Below are 23,894 nucleotides of genomic sequence, written 5' to 3' on the forward strand. Positions count from 1 at the left end.
CCTGAATATGAATGATCTAGTTTAGCAATCAACACTGGAATAGTACACTAATGATGGCTTGTGAGATCCTTTATGAACTGAACTGCTTGGGTTCATGAGTGTGCTAACTTAGCATAGGCTTTGTCTAACTTTGACTAAATATGATGCCTGAACCCAGACACTGAATTGCAAACCACGAGGATGTTATATGAACCCACACAATTGTGGCCTCATCCAGGAAGCATGGCTTGGCAAGGTGTGTGCACCCAGTCTGTGAACCCAGAGCCCTGGTGGCACAGTCGTTAGAATGCAGTATTGCAGGCTAATTCTGCCCATAGTCTGGAGTTCGATTCCGACAGGGGTTGATTTAGCCTTCCATCCTTCCAAGGTCGGTAAAATGAGGATCCAGAGATTTTTGGGGGCAATATGCTGACTCTGTAAACTGCTTAGAGAGGGCTGTAAGCACTGTGAAGCAGTATATAAGTCTAAGTGCTCTTCCTTCCTTCCTTCCTTCCTTCCTTCCTTCCTTCCTTCCTTCCTTCCTTCCTTCCTTCCTTCCTTCCTTCCTTCCTTCCTTCCTTCCTTCCTTCCTTTCCTTCCCAGTGGTTACAATGCAGTATTGCAGGCCAACTCTGCTCACATTGCCAGGAGTTTGATTCCTGACTAGCTCAAGGTTGACTCAGCCTTCCATCCTTCCGAGGTGGGTAAAACGAGGACCCAGATTGTTGGGGGCAGGAGGCTGACTTAGAGAGGACAGTAAAAGCACTGTGAAGCGACATATAAGTCTAATCCCAGTAATTCCAGAGCACTGCAACTGTTGGAAATACATACCAGTTGCCAAGGGCCTGAATTTTGATCACAGGACCATGAGGCCTACAGCAATGGTCATTAGTATGAGGACCAGTCATAAATCACGTTTTTTCAGTGCTGTTGCAACTTTGAACAGTCACAATGAATGGTTGTGATTGAGGACTACCTGTATTAAAAAAAATGGTCTGTTCTTTCTGCCTGCTTTTCTTCCTCGTCTTTGAATCAGAATCTTTGAATCATGCTAGAGTTGAAAGGGACCTTGGAGGTCTTCTAGTCCAACCCACTGCTCAAGCAGGAGACGCTATACCGTTCATCTTCTGTCCCTTCCCATCTTCATGTATGGATTATGGTTTTGATGCGGGCTGAGTACCACTTTTTAATCTTCCTGCCTCCCAGCCCCTCTCTCTCTAGAGAGAGCAAGAAGCATTTTCTTTTTTTTCAACTTCATAATATGCTCAGTTCAATCCTTACCGAAAGCCTACAAGAGAAGCTGCTTGTTAAATGCAAATTCCCCCACCTTGGAGATTGAGAAGTGTGGGGGGGAGGGAGGGAGGGAGAGAGAGAGAGAGAGAGATGGGCCAAGATTAAAGGAAAGGCTGAAATCAATCAAAACGAATTCTTCCTATGTATCTGCGCTGGTTTAGGATTTAACAAGAATCCCTATCTTGCAGAGGGGAGGAGAAAAGAGGCATTAATTCGCAGCAGCGCTTTCCACTTGCGCGGTTTTAGGATCGGATCCGTACCAAGGCTGTTTCATCCAAACTGGAGATAGGAAGAAAAGGAGGCGCCGAGAAAGGAAGAATCCTTCACAGCCACAGAAGGAACCGGCCATTCTGCAGTTCCCACTTCGCTGGGTTTTAGGATCGAAATACATAAACCAGGCTCCCCATCCTCGGAGCTCGAGCGGCCGGACGGCTTTGGCTCTCCCTCCCCGAAGCCAAGCTGGGCCAATTGATGGACGAGCAGGCGCTTCGGAGGGGAGAGCGAGAGGGGAAGGGGCCTTGGCTGCGAGAACGCGCGCCGCCGCCGTGATGTGCGCGCTCCCCGGAGCTTGGCTCTGTTTGCTTCCGAGCCTGGGCAGAGGAGCGTCCCCGGCTCACCCATCGCCTCGCCCGAGGAGGGTCCGGAGCTGAGCCGTTGACGTCTTCGTGGCCCCCGAGGGATGCTCCCGAAGGAAGGCGAGGGGCTGAGCGGTTGGATCGGCGCAAACCATTCCCAGCGACCTCCGCAGTGTGCTGGGTTGGCGGATTTGGCCATCCCGTTTGCATCTGGTTTTCTTCCCGGTGGCTTCTTATTCCCGCCGCCCTTTTTCTTCTTCTTCTTCCTCTTCCTCCTCTTCCCTCCTCTCTTTTTCTTGCAAATCAAATCTTGGCGCCATGGGGAGACGGTACTGGGAGATCTTTTCCTTCTGCTTTCTCTTCTTCCTCCTGGCAAAGTCCCGGCTGCAGGATAAGCAGTGGCGGGAGAAGAGCCTGACGTGAGGGGTCAAGAGGAAGCCGAAAGAAGCCCGCAAAACGGGGGGGAGGAAACAACGCCCCCAATAACAATCCACCAACCCCAGATCTGCAGGCTCTCTTCGTTTCCTCCCTTGCTCCTTCAAAGGAAAGTTGGAGGTAAGAGGGACTGGGCGGGATGGGCTTTGGATCGGGGAGATCCGCGTTGGCTTTTCCATCAAAGGCGCCTTGGGAGTGACGGTCCCTCCCGGGAAATCTTGGTAAAGGGAGAGGGAAAAAAGCCGGGGGGGAGGGAGGGTTATTTTCCTTCTAATCTAGGAAAACGCCGTTAAGGAGTTGGGAGAATTTGGCCAGGTTGGCGGGGGTGCTGCGTGTTGAAGGAAGCTGCCCAGGTTCGTCCTAGCAAAGTACGGATTCTGGTTTTTTGTTTTTGTTTTAATCCTTCAGCCTTGCCACTCTTCGGGTTTCCGAAGCTGGTCAGATCCTTGGGCAACAGCATGGTGCAGCTGGACGCTGGTCTCTGAGGAACCAACCTGGTTTTATATGAATGAAACTGCAAGTGGGGGGGATCATAAGGCATAGCTGTAAATCATGGGGCGTGTGTGTGTGAGAGAGAGGGGGGGAGGAAGGGAGGAAGGGAGAGGGAGTCAGTCCTATCTTGCTTCTAGCCCACTTCCCTGGATTTCTTACCAGCCAGTAGCACTGAATTTGGCTTCCACCTTTCCTCCCCTTGTTTCCTTGAGGAGAGAGAGGGAGGGAGGGAGGGAGGAGGAGAGAGAGAGGCATACTGGATAGAACAAATTGAATGCAATGAAGAGAGTTTTGGGTCTGCTTGTACTCTCTTTAGCCCCCATGGGGACAAGTGATAAATTGATGGCACAGAGGGGGGGAAACTGCTTATAGCCTGCTGTTTCTTTGCTTTTTGTTTTTAGGACAATAGATAGAGGTGTGTGTGTGTCTGTGTGTGTGTCTGTGTGTGTAGAGCTCCTCGGAATTTGGAAAAGACAGAAGCGGAGGCAATCTCACAAATTTATTACCAAGAAAACTGTGCTGAATAAAATTCACAATTCCGACAAAGTCCAGGGTTTTGTTTTGCCCTGTGAAAACAGAGCATCCTTTGTCCAAAAGGGCTTTTGAGTTCTTTTGCATTTGTTCCCTTGCTAAAGGTCCTCCATTTTTATTAACCACAAGGTGGGCTTGTTTGAATATCTGAACCTGCAGACCATTCTGTTGTGAAGCTGTGTTTGGGGGGTCCCCCCCCCCGCCTGCCAGTGATCTTGGATGGATAGTTGCAAGCATGTGTGCTACAGTCATAAATTTGGATGCTTCTTCCTCTCTCTCTTTTTGTTGGGTTAATTTGGGGTTCCTTCTTCCCACCCAATATTTTTCTCTTCTTCACCTCTACTTACCTGATGCTGTGATTGCATAATAACCATTACCCAAGGTGTTCCGGGAAAGTGATGATTTGCTAGGGGAAGTGTTATGGTGGATAACCATGAATGCCTTTGAAACTTGGCTGAAACTCAGCAGTGAGCCAATATGGTCTCGGTGGAAAGCAGTCCGTTCTCCTTGGAAGTTGGATACCCTAAGTGTGTTCAAGCTGGTGTGTGGCCAGGCCTGTCAACCTGGCCTAATCTTCTCCTTCTGGAAAGTTAGGTCTAGATTAAGTTTATTAGCCACACATTCTAAACTAAAGAAGCAACTTCTGCCACCATCCTTTCCCCACGCCCCGTGAATTGGATTTGTGCTGTTGCTTGGAGAAGACAAGATGCCTGTGCCAAGTGCCTAAGGTTTCTCTCCTCCCCCCCCCACACACACACCGCAAATGCAGGGAATGGCATGGTTGCAGTAAATGCTTGACTTGACCTGACAAGTAAGCCCCTAGCAAATTATGTTGTGCCCCCTTCCTTCTGTTCCCCAATGGCTTGAGAAGAGTGAATAAAAATCACATTAAGACGGCTGCCAACAGAAGATCTCATACCTGCCCTGGGATTTACAGAAATGCAGAGATTTTTTTTTTAAAAAAAACCACAACAACCAAGTATTTACATTCCTGTGAAGCACACTGTTAGGAACCAAAACTCTAGTTTCTCTCCACTCCTACCCTGTAAGATCAGAGGAGGAAGAAGAGGAGTCCTTAGAAAAATCAGTTTGGATACTGTACAACATTCCCCTCCCACCCTTCCAAGAAAATGTCTGTTTTCTGCTTGATCTACATTTTAATCTGAATGTATGTATGTATGTATGTATGTATGTATGTATGTATGTATGTATATATATATGTGTGTGTGTGTGTGTGTATAAATATATGTGTGTATACATGCACACACACATAAATATTTATACACACACACACATTCTTTCTCCTCCCTCCATATCCAGGCAAGCAAAGCATGTTTATCTGAGAACTGCCTTTCAGCCTCATTCTAGGAACGAGCTTCATGGAACAATTTTGAGCCAGGACATATAAGCTGTTTTTATTGCCTTAGGGAGGATGGCAGAAGGACAGAGGGGTATTTCTTGTTATTTCCTAAAAGGCTAATATGACTCCTGTACAGGTGTGGTGACAGCCATGGAGCATTCAGTATAGTTAGCTAAAAGATCTATGTTGAATGCAGTGGTAAGGAGGAGAATGTAAACAGTGAGGCAGAATGGTACAGTGAGAATACAGCTGAGTCTTCCTCAATGCTTATATTTTTTTTTTCCTGCGTACCTGTATATCTGTGTGTTTCTAGCAGGAAACCATGTATGGATTGGACATAGCATGGGATAGCCCACAAAAGAATTCACATTTAGCTTACTCAGTTGAATTATTGTGTACCTTTGGGTGTGTGTGTGTGCTGTGAGCATTGCTTCGTAGTAAAAGTGTTGAAAACTGCACCACCAATCTTTGCCCTGTTGTAACCCCAAGCATGACAACAAATACAGTTTCAATCATGTTGAATAAGGACAGAGAGTAAGCTATTCTTCTTCCCTCTCCTGCAGCCCTGCCTGGAAAATAAAAAACCTTAGTCAAAAATATAGGATCGAATTTATAAAATTGAGCATGGGGATAAAGTGTTTGAAAGCACAAGATGCTGAATTGTAGCATTGGTAGTAGTAATACTGACAGTAAATTACCTACATTACGAATCTAGGAAAACCAGGACTTCTCCTCTGACAAATTCAGTAGCAAAACCTGGTGGTTTTATATACATATGGTAAAATTACTTTTTCACATATATGTCACCAGGCAATTTTATAAAGTCTGCAAAGAAGTAAAGCTTGCTTGGTCAGTTTTGGAAGGGAAGTTAGATATTTGTTTTTATTTCTTTTCTCTTTCAAAGGGTAACTGCAAGCAAATTAATTTCATGGTGGATATAACCTTACAAAGTAAAATGTGATTAAAGCTTAACCCTAAGGTAGGGTTACCGTATCCGGGCTGCCTAAATTGAGAAGACTCCTAGGTGGCAGCAAAGAGCTTCCTTTCTCTTATCTCTTGTCTGCCGTCTAGTGGTCTGGATTTTTGCAGCCCTCTTACAATCGCAAAGTTGTTTTATTTATTATTTCCTGATGGGGAATCTGGGACATAATCAACAGGACATATTTGGAGGGTTGAAATGATGAATTTACACAAATTTGTAGCTTGACCCAATAGGAGTAATTTGAGAGGGGGGAAAATCACTCTCACAAAATGGTACTATTAACAAAAGACTGATTTGTCAGAAGGCAGATCCTTAAGTTGAGCTCTACTCCTTGGAAGGGTTGCCATTAAGATGATCTTGAGTGAAGAAGACCTCTAGCTCTGGTCTTGCTAGCAGCCATACTCAAATTGTTTACTTTTTTTATTTTAAAAAATGACATGGTAGCCTTGTGAAAAGCTAGCCTTGTGATCTGTGTGTACAAGGATCCACTCTGGGAGATGTTGGATGGATGGAGAAGTGGATGGATGAGTTAATGGATGGATGGATGGGTGGATGGATGGAGAGATAAAGAGAGATGGATGGATGGAGAGATGGAGGGTGGGAGGGAGAAAGAAAGAGAGAAAGCTATAGATGTTGCTCTAAACTCTTCAGAAGAGACATAGAACATGTTAAATTCTATTTTGATTTGTTTGCCTTACCATCCTTCAGAGCCCCTTCATGCTAAAAGACCAACTTTGAATAGTTTGGAAGAGGCAGTTTTCCTACCTGCAGCAACCTCTCTTCATCTGCCAACTAGTATATCATTGAGATGCAATGGCTTGTGATAACTACATTTTTGTTTTGTTTTTGTTTTATAAATTGGTATAGAACTGGAGCAAAACATTCCAGGTGAACTGCAGCACTTCCTACCTACCATGGAGGCCCATCAGGAGTCTTCTGTGTTCCTGGTGAACATCTTGGAGGAACTGGATACTCAACAGAACTCCGTTTCCTATCAGGATCTTTGCAAATCACTATGTGCTCGATTTGACTTGTCCCAGCTGGCCAAATTAAGGAGTGTGCTTTTCTATACAGCCTGCCTAGATCCCAATTTCCCAGCCACTTTGTTCAAGGACAAAATGAGATGCAATGTCAACAATCAGCAGTCAAAGAAGATCATGGTCGCAGCTGATATTGTGACGATCTTCAACCTCATACAGATGAATGGGGGCATGGCTAAGGAGAAGCTGCCCACTACCCGAGAGAAAGTGAGAAAGAAAGAGTCGCTGGACTCCTGCCGATCAGACAATGAGGTGTGTAATATGGTGGACTGTGTGGTTCACTGTGAATTGCAAGATGGAGAATTCAGCAGGGGTTATTCCAGCAAGAGGGCATCCAAATGTAGAAAGGGGGATTGCAAAGACTGCCCTCCATTTGTACCCACCTCAGAGATGAATATTCTGCTGGGGGTGAATAAAGATGTCAAAGGCCGAACAGCTTCTCTTGATCGGTTGCAAGCATTGGCAACTTACACCATTGCCAATTCTCCCCCCTGTGAAATGCAGAGTACTTATTTCCCCATGAACATTGAAACTGACTCCATCTCAGACCAGGAATCACTGCCTCCCAGTTCAAGCATTAAGGAATCGTTCATTCCAAGCGACGAGACCTTTTTGATGCAGTCATGCATACAGAAGCGCAACATCTTCAAGGAAGATTTCCATAACCTCATCACCATTTCACCCAGCTTGATGTCACCGCCAGGCAAAGTGGATGATAAGCTTGGGGAACCCACAAGCCAAAAGGAGACCTCCAAGCAGACATTCTTCAACCACAGTTTTGAAATACCTTACAGTAACCAGTATTTGAACCCAATTTATTCTCCTGTTCCGGAGAAGAGACGAGCCAAGCATGAAAGCTTAGATGATCTCCAAGCTTCTACATATTTTGGCCCAACAACTATTCTTGGGCCTCAAGAAACAAAACGATGGTTGGGAAAGCCAAGCAAATCAACTCCATGGCCAGTCAAGAGTTGGAGTTTGAACACAGAGGAAGTACCTGATTTTGAAAGATCATTTTTTAACAGGAAACAGCCAGAAGAAAAGATGCAATATCAAAGCTCAAAGAGCCAGCCAGGCAATTTTTCTGCTTCTGAGAGGCATCAACAATATCTCAGCTCTCAAGAACAGCAATCCATGATGCAGCCCAATTATGGGGTCAAATCAAATGGGCATAAATCCAAAGACATACCCTCCATCTTAGAAGTGGACAAGCGTGACCCCATCAAAAAATTTAAAGACAAAAGTATTAATTGCACTGCTGTTCAGCTTCAGAGCTTCGATAAAACCAGTAGTGTTGGGACACAGACAGATCGCCAAGGACTGGAGCACAAAAAATTCAAGGAGATGGCCCACCCAAACCAAAGTAAGTATGGCGAGAGACACTCCTTGAAGCAATCAGATGATGACTCTGAAATTGTCAGTGATGACATTAGCGATATTTTCAGATTTCTGGATGATATGAGTGTCTCTGGGTCTACAGGAGTGATCCAATCTTCTTGTTATAACAGCACTGGCTCACTTTCTCAGATCCACAAATCTGACTGTGAAAGCTCCCCTGAACACCATTTAGCTAAAATTTCCAACGGAAATGCTGGCAGCAACCTAGACAAAGCATCTCGGTTGGAGATCAGCAGCACCGATGACGAGCTGAAAACCAGCGTTTGCAAGCTAGTCCTCAGGATTGGGGAAATTGAAAAGAAGCTGGAATCCCTCTCTGGTGTCAGGGATGAAATTTCTCAGGTCCTGGGGAAGCTGAACAAATTGGACCAAAAGATCCAGCAGCCAGAGAGTGTGAGTGTCCAGCTTGATCTTAATTCCTTGACCAGTGAGATTCCATCAGAAGACAGCACCTCCCCCAGGATTTTTTCATGCCACAATTCGTCACATGGGGGCAAACTGGAGAATAACCCAGACTGGTGCTGCTCTGATGCCAGCGGCAGTAACAGCGAAAGCCTTCGTATCAAAGCCTTGAAAAAGAGCTTATTCACTAGGAGATCCTCAAGATCTTTAACCGAGGAAAACAGTGCCACCGAATCTAAGATTGCAAGTATTTCCAACTCTCCTAGAGACTGGCGTGCAATCACCTATACCAACCAAGCTGGCATCACAGAGGAAGAGATGAAAGACCGAAGTGGTAATGAAAACAAAGACTGGCACCGGAAATCCAAAGAGGTAATTCCCCCCCTCCCCAGTTTGAATCGGTAATATATTCATGTTTTTGCATAGAGGTAGAGTTGAGATCCTAGTAGTAATACTCCTGTGTCTGAAGCACCAAAGAGGTGAAAGGATTTGTCAATGACATCACCAATGCCCAATTGGGGATCCTTTCACATCTCCATGAAGGTGGCCACCAAAGTAGTGCCCATTTATCTACTTCTGGTCACCCACTTTCAAACCGCTGGGTTGGAAGGAGCTGGAGTGTGTGATGGGAGCTCACTCTCTCTCCCACAGCAACGGGTCTCAAACACTTTTCTAGATAATGAGGTTACTCCTTTTTTTAAATTATTATGTCTGTTTAATGAAGCAGGCATTTAAAACAATGAAAGGTTGGGTGTTCTTTTTATGCATGTTTGTGAGTTGTGACTCCTAGCAGCTAAACATTGTAGTTTTCATGGCAAGATTTTGGAAGTGGTTTGCCATTGTCTCCTTCCTAGGGCTGAGAAAGTCTGACCAAAGATCACCCAACTGGTTTGTGCATACAGGAAAGTTAGAACTCACCATCTCCTGTTTGTAGCCTGATGCCTTATCCTCTACTCCAAACTCTTTGGGCATAAATTGGCATGTTTAAAATTGTGAAAAAGTGTGAAAGTGTATGCAAGATCTCCTTTGCACAGCAAACCCTTAATGTGACACCCTTCAGAACCAGCATGCCTGCATGTTTTCCATTGTTGTCTGATCAGAATCCAGTTTGGGCCTTCTAAGGAGATACCCACCCAACTTTCGCACCTTGTTGCAGGCCGATCGGCAGTACGAAATCCCTCAGCCATACCACCATTCCAAACCACCCAAAGACGGTTTCCTGATAGAGCAAGTCTTTAGCCCTCACCCTTATCCGGCGTCACTCAAATCCCATATGAAGACCAACCCTCTTTACACAGACATGCGCTTGACAGAGCTGGCTGAAGTGAAACGAGTCCAGCCTTCATGGACTGTTGAGGAATACACAAGGAATTCGGGAGAGAAAGGGAAGCTGGCTTCTTTGGACCTACAGGTGAGACATTTCTTTCCTCTTCCTGGGGATGCACTTCGCCTACAGGCCAGCGGCCCTCAACCTTTTGGGCACCAGGGACTGATTCTATGGAGGGAATGTTTTTCCATGGACCGGAGAGGGTGTGATTTCATGTGCTGCCCACATCCTGTGGATGGGGGTGACAGTGTTCCAAGTAATGCACCCATTGAAAGCAGAACTCAGAGGCAGGTAGATTCCTCAAAGGACATGTTTATTGGATACATTATATCAGCACAGCTGGTAAAAATCAACTCTGACAGTTCCCCGCGGTTTCCCCTAATTAAAAGAATAAAACTCCCCCCCTCCTAAGGGTCACCGGTCACATTGTCCAATGAAGATGGAAGGCAGGCTCCTCTCCTCTTTCAATAGCCACCTGTTCCAATGACTTTGGTTCCCACAGGAAAACTTTTTGTTTTGACTGGAGCCGGACTGTCTATTTCCCCTCTCCTGTCCGCCTCTCAGGCTTTGTGGCAACTATGAGGCAGCACAAGATGCCTTCAGCCAGGTTTGCTTCAGAGTCGACAGGGGACTCTGCGTGGACCAGTTTCTGGCATGCCGCACACCAGTGCCAATGTCAGCGTTCCAGCAACTCTCCATTCTGCCCAATAACTCCGAGGCAGACACCCCCTCAAAAGATTCCTTTGTATTTGGATAGTAACTGGCACAACTGGGGAATCCTGAATCTGAAAGTTCCGGGCTTCCTTACAATAAGTAAAAACTACAAATCAATCTCCTGCACCCATCATCACATGGCCCAATCACCATCCGTCCCAAGTTAAGACTTCCTTTCACTATGCGCAACACCACTTGACCTTGAATCAGAAAAAGAATGTTATTATGTCTAACTAGATATAATCCAATATATTCCCCCCTCCCGCTTTCCCAGGCTCAATTGTGGCAACGTAGGAGCATCGGATCTCAATATGGCTTCCAAAGCTGACAGCCAGTCCACAGACCAGGGAGTGGGTTTAGAGTTAAGGTTGGGGACCCCTGGCCTAGGCAGATCCTATTGAAAATGATGTGTAACTATACATGAGCAGTAAACAATTGTGGGCTGGGTATTAAATGTCTTTAATTGCTTTGAACCTTGTCACCCATTGCTATGCTACTAAGAGGTGTCATCCAAACCCAGCAATAGGTCTATTCTATGCCACACTAATCAGAAGCCACTTCAGAGCTTCGCCTTCTTGAAAAAGGAGTCAGCAAACAGAAACAGGTTCAGAGGAGGACAAATAGTATAATTGCTGGAGTGGAAGCTAAGCCTGGTGAAGAGAATCAGAAAGAATGGAAAGTGTTTAGCCTTCAGAAGAGGTGATAGAGTAGCACTCTTCAAGCATCAAAAGAGGGTCACACAGAAGAAGTCTCTTCTATCATCCTAGAAGAATGGTCTTGTTATGGTTGCTCTAAAAAGGCAATGCCCAACCAGAAAGAATAAGGGCAGATAAAACCATAGAACCAGGGTTGGGCTGCTGAGGGTTTGCAGGGGTTCGGGAAAGTTTCTAGCTAAGATTCTGTGCAGTTTGAGGAACCCCAAATCCCACTCCTGGCTCGCTCCACCCACCCCGCTCCTCCCAGGAGTCCCCACGTGGCCTGTTTTAGATGCAGGTAAGTGCAAGGCACATACAGAAGTTTAGTGGGGGCAAAAAACGAGCCTCCTGGCAGTTCGGAAAAGCCAGAAATGGGCCTGTTTCTGGCTTCCAGAGAGCCTCCAGAGCCTGGAGAGGGCAAAAATGCCCCGACTGCTCTGGTGCAGGAAGCTGACTAGGCCAGGACCCCCATGACCACGCCCACCAAGCAACTGGGCAGAGAACCAGGGGAGGTGTTTTTGCCCTCCCCAGGCTCCGGAAACTTTCTTCGACCCTCCGGAAGGACGAAAACAGCCAGGAATGGGATTTGGGGGATTCTCCAAACTGCACAGGATCTTAGCTAGGGGCTCTCCCGAACCCCCAGAAGCCCACCCCTGCCTTTCTCGCAATGTTGCTTTTCTCTTGGATTTTATGGGGATTTAAAATGGCTACTCCTAGCCACCTGGCTTCTGGAGGCTACCTAAGCTTCCTTGGACTGACGGTAAGCCTTGCTACCACCTACAGATGATGAGCTGGATTGCATATTTGGTGGCTTGCCCGTTCTACCCATTTGCTGTCATCCCAAATTCTAAGAGGGGATTTTGTGTGTGTGTGTGTGAAACTGCAGTTATCTTCCTTCTGATCTCCCTATAGACAAGGTACTTCTCGCAGCTTCTGTTGCTCAGATGTCAAGATTCAGAATTAATCAGCCACTTGGAGCCCCAACAGACTTGAGTGGTGGAAAGGTTTAGTCACAAGGTGTTGCTCTGATTTGACTCGAGGGCATCTTGTCAGCTGTTTTTAGCAAGGCTGCCAAATTAAAAGCAAAGAAGCATTGCAACAAGGGAGTGTGTGAGATTGCAGCTTCAGAAGGAGCCTTACCTGCCCTCCTTGGTAAATTTGGGGGCAGGAGAGTCAAGGGAACTGTCATGGTAGAGCTACCTACCTCTGCGCTGCCAGGTCCAGCCTGAGTTTTTCTTTTTCCTTTGAATAAAGCAGAAAGTCTTCAAATATAATCATTCTCCTTTCCATCCTGTTACCTGTCATCTTTCCCTTGGGACTGGCCCACGATGCTGCTATCAATATCACAACAGTATAATAGCCTTTAGGTCCGTGGTGATCCATCTGCTCCTTTTGATTTTCCCAGGGCTCTGTCCACTTGGGGTGGAAAATTAAACAATGCAGGCATGTTTTGCCTCTTATAGGTGTATCTCAAAAGGAAAAGCAAACCCAACATTTAATATTTAAAGTTAAAATTGCACCAAATGTTTAAAATTGGGGACAAATACAATAAGTTCATGCTGTCTATGATTGTAAATCAGGTTAATTATAACTGAATTTTAATTTATTGGAATTATTTGCTGGGAATCTCTGGAAATAGAGGGCAAAAAGATAGACAGATCTTCATTCCCTCTGATGTTTTTTTTTTAAATCAGTCCTTTGATTACCAAAACACAACAACATCATGCAGAATAAATTATTTTCACTTTTGTAGGGGGGCTTTGAAGTCCTATTTTCTCTCAGGCACTGAGCCAGGATGCTACCTGAACTACATCTGCACTTTTGGAGTTAATTGTCTCTGGTGCTATGTGTTTTTATTGATATCTTATTTTGCAATTTGATATTTTTAACCCTAGTTGGTTAGAATTGCTTGGAAAATTGGGGGGGGGGGGGGGCTTTAAAATGAATAAATAAATAAATAATTTGATTTTTCTCTCCTGCCCCCTCCCCTCTCATTGTACTGACTGAAAATGAATATGTTTTTATACTTCTTTCAGTAAAGAGGAATTTTGGAGACTGTGATATCTCTCCACTTATTTAGTGGCAAGGAGACCAAAGAGCAATGGGAAAATCTGGTCTTTTACAAACGCTGTTTATTTAATTCATATATAAGCCACCTCAACAGCCAAACAATTCTAGATGAAATTCAATAAATTAATACATTTTAATAACAAAAGAAAAGAAAACTAACAAACCAGTAAAAAAAAAAAAACCAAGAGAATATTCGTTGCTTAGGGTTGGAGGGCGGTGTCCTTGGTGCTCTTTGAGTGTGGTCACCTTTGTGGAGATATTTCATTACCCAACTAGGTAATACCATCAGCAAATGTCCCTGTCAACTGCCACCTGATGCTTGCTTGTGTGCTTCGTTACCATGTGGTGACAGTCTGCCATGAACTCTGGGGAGGGGAGGGGAGAATGCTTGGGGGAAAGCGAAAGTAATAACTGCTGTATGAGATGCTGCTTCAAGGTAACCCAACTGGGAGAAGAATGCAGCTACAAATTAAGTACATTTGAAGTGTCGGTTCTGAAAATATCTTGCTTGAACCTGATTGGTCATGGGGGGCATGGGGGAGAGTCAGTGATGGGTGGCAGTTAAGGGAGGGAATAGTTGAACTTAGGGATTTTGCCACGTGATTCTCAGTTCTGGCTATGCATTACTGCAATACACTTGTATTCTAATAAAATTATACTTTCTCAATAAATGGAGCCAAGGATTGTTTCTATTTAGTGACAGCCACTCCCTTCCAGCATTGATAGAATAACAGAGTTGGAAGGGACCTTGGAGAACATCTAGTCCAACTCCTTTCTCAGGCAAGAAACCCTATACTGTACCATTTCAGACAAATGGTTGTCCTTAAAACTTTCAGTGTTGGAGCATTTACAACTTCTGGAGTTCCACTGATTAATTGTTCTAACTGTCAGAAAATGATGATGTTACTTAGTTGGGTAATGAAAAAAGAAAGAAAAAGAAACAACCAAGCTCAGAGAGAGACCAAGGACCACGCAAACTATATTTTAGCCTAGCATGCTGGATCAAATCTACCCAGATTGTGAAGTTAGCATATTTTGCTCAGCCAGCTAATGAAGAATGCAGTGAATGATTTATGGAGAGACAGGAGGAAATCTTACAGATGGAGAAACTATTTTTTTAATGCCCTCTCCCCTTTTTGTTTGTTTTTAATTTCAGACTCAAGAATCTTTGAATCCCAACAACTTAGAATACTGGATGGAGGATATCTATACACCAGGATATGATTCATTAATAAAGCGTAAGGAGGCTGAATTCCGAAGAGCGAAAGTTTGCAAAATATCTGCTCTAATTGCAGCAGCTGCCTGTACAGTTATTTTGGTCATTGTGGTTCCAATATGTACTATGAAATCGTGAATCCTATGATGGTCGAATTGACACCTGCCTTGTATAGAACTTTGCTTTGGATATCCCATTGATATTTAACATACCACTGTATGACAAAAAATAATTTTAAAAAAATGTCCCCACTAGTTGGGAAGGATACGTTGGACGATCCAAACAAGCAGGCATGCAAAGAATTTTGTGTGTTTTTTTAATGTATTTATTTTAAAGAAAAAAAAGTACAACATCCTTTTCAACCAGCAACATGCCTAGCAGACTTAAAGGCACCTCATTTTAAATTTTTACAAGTGGATTTTCCCTGCGCCCTCTGAAGACAAGAGAAAATAATCTCTCTGTAACTGGAAATGGATGAAGAGCAAAAGTGTTTTCCCCCTCTTCCTGTACTTTTATACTGAATTATATATAGATGACTATTAATTCTTGTACAATATGCATTTACCAGACAGAGAGCAACACTTAAGCGTTTCCCGAAATGTAAACTATCTGAATGTATTGTGCATCCCATTTTGTTACACATCCCTTATGGGTTAAGTTTCGAAAACAGATTGTGTGACCTTGGAGACAGTGTGTGTTCCTACCCTTGGAATTAATAAGGGCTGTTTGTATTCTGGTCTTGCCCTACAAGTTCCTTTGAGATCATCCCAGGGTATGGAGGTCAAGTGCCATCTGCTGTAGACCAAAAAAGGTTGTGTTGGACAAGCCCTTTCTGAAAGGGGACATTTGCATAAATGTCGCATTTCCAAAAGAACCTGGCATGTGCTTCACAGTCCTTTTGACTTTTTTTTTTCACCTCCGCAAATGGTACCTAAATGTCTTCCTTTCATCCTGCTTTGGCTACCTGAAATAAGATGACTTCCAAGAAGTGCTTCTTGGCTTTGATACATTCTTGGAACTATAAGCAAAACAGTGAAAATGTTACAAAAATCCACCCTGGTTCCTTTTATGTGTTGAAGGAGGCTGTTTAAAGTAGCACCCTTGTGAAGGCGAATATACATGAACCAGGATAATGTCCAGGATCCAATCTGAGAGGTTTTCTCTTCCAAGTCAAACTTGTGCTGGAGTCCGACTCAGAGAATTTCTCTCTAGCAGAGAGACCAGCACACACCCTGCTAGAGAGAAGTTCCCTGAAAACGGGCTCCAGCATGAGTTCAAAAGTTCAGGAGACAAAATCTCTGGTCCCAGTGACTGACCCAGATTGAATCCTGTAGCACCATTGTGCATGTACACAATGGAAACAAACAGTCATCATTCACACATTAATACAGAGGAGCAAGTCATCTGTCATAAGATTCCTCTTTTTGGACCATTTTTGTCAAAATGTATATTAAGCCCTGATTCAGATATGTATCGAGGATGCAGTGGCTAAGATGCTGAGCTTGTCGATCAGAAAGGTTGGCAGTTCAGCAGTTTGAATCCCTAGTGCCGCGTAATGGAGTGAGCTCCCGTTACTTGTCCCAGCTTTTGCCAACCTGGCAGTTCAAAAGTACATAAAAAATGCAAATAGAAAAACAGGGACCACTTTTGTTGGGAAGGTAACAGCATTCCGTGCGCCTTTGGCATTTAGTCATGCTGGCCACAGGACCATAGAGGCGTCTTCTGGCAGCGCTGGCTCTTCGGCTTTGTAACGGAGATGAGCACTGCCCCCTAGAGCCAGAAATGACTAGCATGTATGTGCGAGGGGAACCTTTACCTTTACTTTACAGATATATATCACACCTGGCTATGCATGGGTTGGCAAGGTATTCTGCAGCTGGGCATAAAGTGGTTCTTCTCCAATGCATTTTTTGACAATGTTCATTTGAATCCCTCTTCTGTAAGAAACATCTTGTGCCTTTTGAAATGAGTACCAATAGGATTGTAATGGTATCTGCCTGTATTTGGCTACCAGATTTTCATTTTTTTAAAATAACAAAACTTGGTTATTTACACAATGCAGCTAACCAAGTTCACCATAACCAAACTGGCTAAGGTACTGTGTCAGTCTCAAAAATGGGTTAAGCCAGTCACCTGGTTAATCATGTTAGGCAAATGCAGGCCAGGATCAGATCAGGAATATGATACCCTTGGGAGCCAACTAGCATATTTTGTATTCTTTATATATATCTTGATATTTTTTTTTAAATGTGCATCTTAGTAGACAATTTACTTTGGAAAGATGAATCTGCAGAGAGAGCTTGTTAGATTCTTTGCATTTTTCTTTCTTTATTGTAAACTTGATGGCTAACCAGGATTGATTCCAAACAATTTGTGAAGTGGTTGCCAGTTCAGATCACTTAGTTATGGATCAATGGAAATTTGGGCAATGCAACTGCTGTCTTCAGTGTGTAAACAGAAGGTGTTCATACTCACTCACTCTCAAGTTCTCAACTTTTCCTTGCTCCATTCCACCTAAATTAGGAATGAGATGTTCTATTGTTTCAATTAGGATTTGAGGCAAGGCTAGTTTTTAGCTCACTTTGAAACCCTGAACCAGGTTCAGAGTAGAGCAACACCAAGCATTGTAGCCTGCTGGTTGTGCAAATTGTTCAGATTGGACGGAAGTATGATAGAAACCATAAAGACATTGTGTGCATTATGGAGTCATCAACCAACCACACAAATTATGTCATTTGTGTTAGCCAAATCATTATGCAAAAGACCTACTGCTCACCATAATGTCATAATACATATAGTGTCATCTACTACTTCTTATAGATGCCCATGGAAATGGTAATCAAAGGGAATAAAGTGAATTAGAATGCGTGTCAGCATCCAATTCATGGTTCATGTATTCCAGCCTCTAGCTCAGTTCCAATATTCCTTTATTCCAGTGCAGCCACCACCTGAGTTCTTTCATACCTGTGTGAACCATTAATGATCAAAGTACTATATGTGAGGGCAGACTAAATTCCAGAGGCCAAGACTGTCCTTCTTAGTGGCAATGTTCACACCATACATTTGACCAAGTAGAAACACCTGATGGATAGTTCTTGCAACAATTAGCAACTGGATCCAAACCCATCATCTGGGAATAGAGTCCCCAACATTTTCTTCAGGAACTGCCCAGTATTCCATGAGCCCTGGCTATTGGTCAGGCCAAGACACCAGATCTAGCTGCAAAACTCCAGATAAACTCTAAATCACAGCAAAGAGAAACAGAAATGGCTATTGTCACCTAGACGTTTTCTTGATTTTTGTGGCCCAGTTCTTTTAGCACTAGGAAAGGCTTAAGAATATGGCTTCCCACAGTGGAAGCAGCTTCAATCTATAGCTGTTATGATGGAATGTATGTCGTCTGCTAGCTGGCTATGAAATTTGTAGTGGACAGCTTGGCAGTTGTGCAGACGAAGGCTTGGAACAGTGGTACATTTTTCCAGGATCTCCAAAAGAAAATTTTTGTCTGAAATAATAGGACATTTCTGCCAAGTGATATATTTTTGTTGTTTATATGGTTCCTTGCCAAAATATTGAAAGCCTGATTCCAGAGGCCACTGTATATTAATTCAAGAATTATGTATAATAAACCAAGAATAAACCAACCCAACGCTCAGTGGATCTCAACAGTATCCAAATACGATGTTCTCCAAGGCTGTTCCTGAATGAACTCAAATCGGTGGACCACACTTTCTGCCCTCTTGGTTATTCATTGTTTATTTCTTTTGATTGCAGCAGTGTGCAGTACCAATATTTTTATTTGGTGGCAGATTCCAAACATGCTTGAGGGCACCAATGAAAACAGCTGTGATGACATCAAAGGGACAACAGGTTTATGTGTTGTCATCCCCACCTCCCGGGTGGATGCCCATGAGTCAGAACCAGAATTGGAGATCATGCACCACGTTTCTTAACTGAAAATTTTCCTTAATTTTTATGACCCTGATTCTTCAAAGTCCAGCTGAAATATTTAAAACATGCTGTAGTTGGCATCAAGCTCTTCTTATGTGCAAAGTATGCCTTCCCATTTATGGCTGAGTTTCTATGTTGTGGGAAATACTTTTGTTTACTTTGGCCTTAGAGCCTTATGCAGACTGGAAGTGGCTCCAAAAATATGGTTCATGGCTTAGTGTTTGGGGAAGACATCAAGGCAACTTCTGTTCCACTGGTTCATTGTTCTCATTGTTAGGAAACTTCTCCTTAATTCCAGGTTGCTTCTCTCCTTGTTTAGTTTCCATCCATTGTTTCTTGTCCTGCCTTCAGGGGTTTTGGAAAGTCATTGTTAGCAAACTGGGATTAAGTTGTGGAAATGCAGCTAACAATCCACCTCCTTTTCATCCCAGGCATAGTGGTGGTAGCGTGGAAATGTTTGCACAGGTGGATTTAACATGTTACATTTCCTGTGTACCAGAAAACAACATAACCTGCAGTCTAGCCATCATTTTTTGGTTCCATCCCAGCTTTAGCTTGAGTCTTTTCCATTGAATCACAATAGGGATTGGGATGTCTTACAGCCGTAACTATACACAGCAGAGAAAGAGTTACAAGACTCTAAAATGCTGAAGAGGGAACAGGGAAGGAGAGATTTGCTTTTATTCCACCATTGTTGCATATGCTGCTAAGTGTTTCTATTTCTGCTATGTGTTCCCACCAAAATGCATAAGTTGCTGGGTGCTTATATTAATGACCCAAGTTTCAAGCACAAATGGGAAATGTTGATATTCATGCAGTACACACTTCATTAGGAATTAATGCTGCACAGGAAAGATCTACATGTTATTAGTTTTTGCTGAGTGTTGTTTTTTAAAAAAGCATTATTTTCCTTTGCCTCTTCTAAAGAGAAGAAAATGTTGTCATCTGCGAATTCTTAATGCTTTTATCAAAATGACCAAAGCAGCAGGGCACCATCACATCATAAGCTCTGCCTCTTTGGGAGGTGTGCGATGCCCTCACATCTAAACAAAAAAAAGGGGGGTCCCACAATTCTGTGGGGATATTTTCAGATTGACCTGATTTCTTTTCAGGTTTTCCACAATTCCCAGCAAAATGCAATCCATATTCTTGTCGTCCCAACAACCTTTTAAAAATGTTCTTAGTTCAGAGAAGCTGTCCCACTCAGTCCCTGCTACTCAGTTGATGACAATTCATCTAAAATGGTGACACAAAAGATTACATAGGGAATGTCTATCTACAACTTATTAAAGATGAGAATGGCATGTGCCCAGGCTGATCATTCTTGCTGGATCAAGGTGGCAAGATAGTGGGATGTATAAAAATTCACCTTTCCACCATGATTTGAAATTCAGGAAAGGTGGATCTTGATTTTTTTTTTTTTTTTGGTTTTTGCATAGTAAAAGAATCAGGCAGCAGTAGCTCGCCTTCCATACATTGTATTTAGTATTGTGTACCATTTGTGAATATATATATATATATATATATATATATATATATATATATATATATATATATATATATATATGTGTGTGTGTGTGTGTGTGTGTGTGTGTGTGTGTGTGTGTATACACACACATATATATAATATAATGTTATATATATATATATATATATATATATATATATATATATATATATATATATATATATATATTTCTATAAAAAGACTTTTGTGTGGCGTGAATAACAATAATATCTGCAACAACAGTAATAATACAGCTATAGATACTTTATAATCCGTAGTGTAATTGGAGAAAAAAATGTAGTAGACAATATTACTCAAGACAATAATACAAAGCATATTAATATTTTCTTTCATTTTTTTGTATATATGCCTTATGAATAAAACACAGAATAAAAGGGTAACATGAAAATGTTAATCAAGTCATATAAAAAAATTTGGGACTCTTGCCACTTCTGGAACTATGTGCTATTGACCTGAAGAGGACTTACATCTAAGTAAATCGATATAGCAGCCTTTTCTAACCCGATGACCTCCAAATATAGTGGGTGCCCATTATCCCAGCTGGCATAACTTTGGTGACTGGGCATTATGGAATTTTTAGTCCAAGCTGTGAAAGACTGACATACTGTATAAGATCCTCCTTTTTGGTCAAAGTCACAATTAATGCATGTCAACCCAGTGAAGTTCAGTAGAAAACCCATTGCAATCACCTCTGTTCATTTCGTTCAATGGGACAATGGCATCAAAGTCTCGCTGGGTTCATTTGTTCACTTTACTTGTGAGAGCCAGGAAACAGGAATATGTTGAGTCCCCCCCCTCCCCCAAGTTTGATATTATTTTATTTGTTTGTTTGTTGGACTGGGGCATTTGGTTACTTGTCAGATGCAATGATGCCTTTGTTTTATAAAGCTACTGTACTACGTGGCCTTTCAGTTCATGAAAAATACAGTATCAAATAAACTTGAAGAATTGTATGCGTCCTTTGAAGTCCACCTGATGAAACAGAAAAAATCATTTATCACCCTGTCACCTGATAATGTTTCCAGGGGCATTGAGACACAAAGCTGCAGGTGTGAATGGTAGGGAGGTTGGATAAAGGCTGTTTTGGCTTGGCAGGATTTTTTTTTAATGGGACTTGCGTCAAGGAGATAATAAGAAAGCTGAAGCTGATGAAAGATGAATTAATATAATAGGGGCTTGCAAGGGATTCACGCAGCCTCCTGGAGAGGCTGCTGAACAGCATGAGAATATTTCAGTAGACTGATTATTTTAAGACTGTTGGTTTCAAGAGTTATCCAGGAATCTCTTGGTCTAAATATAAATGGATAAGCCAAAAGAAATCATTCTCAAATGCATGACATTAAAAACTAACACAATGGCCCTCTTTCTTCAATGTTTTAAGCTACCTCAACTCCTCATTTGAACAGCATTCAGATGCTTCTGTGGTTCAGTTCATGAGATCCAGAATCAGTAATTCTTCTGGTAGATGTTTGAACTAGGTTTCCTTCAGATAGCCTAGACTGCAGCTCCTCAGTTAATCAGCTAGGGATTGTCCAGAAGAAAGAAGATCATTCATGTACACTGCAGCATAAATGGTTTGATGAAGTCTATGCATAACTAATCAACTAGTCAACTAATATCCAGCACTAAATTGGCACTATGTAAAAGACAATGGAATTCAAAGGAGTCTGGACTTTGATTAATTGTGGCAATGCAAAGATTCTAAACTCATGACATGTTTAACTCCACCCCTCTAGCTCTGCCTGCTTGTCTCCTACAGGGATTATTGGAATTGGAACAGGCATAGTGGAAGGTAACACGCTGGAGAAAGTTGGTCCATAGGGACATCAAAGACTGGATGCAGTTTGAAGGCTATGAGATTTGCCCATGTGATTATCTCAGTTATAGTAAATAAATCAGTTGAATATTAGAGTAATGCTTCATGAATTAACCACGAGGGTGATCTACACTCGCTATTGAGGAATCACTCAATATTTATACTCTCTAAGTGCAGTCTCCCTACATCTAAAAGATCTTATGGGAGCTCCATTCACCATAGATGATTACCTGTCTTCAGCCATTACCTCTAAATGGATAAAATCAACTCAGCCATATATCATCACCATCCACTTATTAGGCTAAGTAAAATCCTGGACACCTGCACCTAACTCCCATTCTCAAGTTCTGAAAATGGGCATATTATTTGTTAGTTTTGTAATCACATTTTGGGAACCACAAAGGCATTTGGAATTATTTCTATTTATTTCAGAAATGATTTACTCATTGTAAAAGAACTGGTGCACCCCTCCTAGTATATTTTGAGTCTTTGTCTCATATACAATATAGAAAAAGGTAAGAGTTTCCTCAGTCCAATCATGTCTGACTCAGGGACCACTGCTCACCTCTGTCTCTTAGCCAAGGGAGGTAGCATTGTCCAAAGACATTTCTGTGGTCATGTGGCCAGCACAATATCACACCACGACACAGAGTGTGCAGCAAAACACAGAGCATTGTTACTTTCCCACTGAAGTACCTTTTTATCTACTCACATGCACATGTTTCAAACTAGAGAGTCTCACCCCATCATATAGTGCTTGAGTCTCAAACCCAGCTTCTTAATTGTTGAGCCATTGTGTCCCCACTCATATATAAACACAAAAAACTACCTTTCTCAGTAACCCAGATTCCAGGGTTTGAATACTTTCCACAGCTCAGAGCTGTGGATACAAACCACAGCTCAGCTACTGACATAATATTTTTGGGGGGCACATCTGATTTCTGATGGAATGGTCCCCAGTGAGCTAACCAAGGACTAGGCTTCAATCATACACCTGTATACAGGTGTTTCCAATTAATATCCAGGTTTTTGACATTATAGGAAATACTTTTTCTTTTTCTGTGCTCAGCTGTTTATTGCATGGAGGCAACATTTTCAATGGTTCTTTTCAGTTCTCTTCTTTCCTTCTTTCTTTCTTTCTTTCTTTCTTTCTTTCTTTCTTTCTTTCTTTCTTTCTTTCTTTCTTTCTTTCTTTCTTTTATTTATTTCCTTCCTCACATCCTTCCTTCCTTCCTTCCTTCCTTCCTTCCTTCCTTCCTTCCTTCCTTCCTTCCTTCCTTCCTTCCTTCTTGCATGCTCTTTTTTTTACTTCAGAAATTAGGTCTGTGAACATATTATCATAGTAACATGGTTTGATTCACTGGAAATAAAAATAGAAATAGATAGACATAGATATTAAACATTTTCCTAGAAGAAGGATTGCACTGTGCTTAAGATTCAGTGTCTGTTTTTTTCTCTGTGTCTCTTTCAAAAAATTGTCTCAATAGATTTTGTGGCCATGGAATTATCTCTATTTCTGACAAGTAGTTAAATAGTTATTCCTTCTTTCTAAAGAATGGAAAATGTGATATACAAGAAGTAATGATTGAACAAGCTAGGATTTTTCAATGTCTCTCACAAACTAATTTCCAGAATGATTTAGCTGCATTATATCAGTTAGAAGAATGCAAGAGAAAGAGAGAGAGATTCTCCAATGATTTGGAAATTTGGAAATAGTGATTAGATTAGATTTGGATTGATTTGGAAACAGTCTTAGAATTTCCTCCAAAATTATTCTATATTAAAGTGAAGGCTAACAAAAGCAGTGCACAATTACATTAATATAATAAAGAATATATGTAGCCCAGGATTAAGAATTTTGGGGGTTCTTGTTTCTCTGAGTTTTGTTGTTTTTTTGCAGATGTTTTATCATCAGATTAGATAACATCATCAATGACTTAACTATGCCCTTCTAGAAAGGATCTCTGTAAGGTTTATCCTGACAACCTTTGCCAAGGAAAGATTTTCTTTTGACTGGGTTTGGCCTTAGGCCAAAGATACTTACACACTCATACTAACACAACCCCATCAATTAACAAATGAGCTATTAT

At 42.3% G+C, this 23,894-nt stretch overlaps 1 protein-coding gene across 1 annotated transcript; it reads left to right on the forward strand.

Annotated features, from left to right (window-relative positions):
- The first annotated feature begins 1,830 nt into the window (after positions 1-1,830).
- MINAR1 (membrane integral NOTCH2 associated receptor 1) lies at positions 1,831-19,922 on the forward strand. Its single transcript, XM_026677142.2, has 4 exons — positions 1,831-2,402; positions 6,515-8,859; positions 9,644-9,898; positions 14,450-19,922. Exons 2-4 carry the CDS (start codon positions 6,562-6,564, stop codon positions 14,645-14,647), a joined length of 2,751 nt encoding a protein of 916 aa, XP_026532927.1. The 5' UTR covers positions 1,831-2,402; positions 6,515-6,561; the 3' UTR covers positions 14,648-19,922.
- The last annotated feature ends 3,972 nt before the right edge of the window (positions 19,923-23,894 follow it).

The sequence above is a fragment of the Notechis scutatus genome, chromosome 11 (assembly GCF_049901735.1).
Source record: "Notechis scutatus isolate UNSWTSFEM ecotype Mainland chromosome 11, rNotScu1.2, whole genome shotgun sequence".
NCBI lineage: Eukaryota > Metazoa > Chordata > Lepidosauria > Squamata > Elapidae > Notechis > Notechis scutatus.

Coding starts and splice junctions, on each gene's coding strand:
- MINAR1 (XM_026677142.2), top strand. CDS start 6,562: ATGGAGGCCCATCAGGAGTCTTCTGTGTTCCTGGTGAACATCTTGGAG. Junction 8,860..9,643: donor GGCACCGGAAATCCAAAGAG/GTAATTCCCCCC, acceptor ACCTTGTTGCAG/GCCGATCGGCAGTACGAAAT. Junction 9,899..14,449: donor TGGCTTCTTTGGACCTACAG/GTGAGACATTTC, acceptor TTTTAATTTCAG/ACTCAAGAATCTTTGAATCC.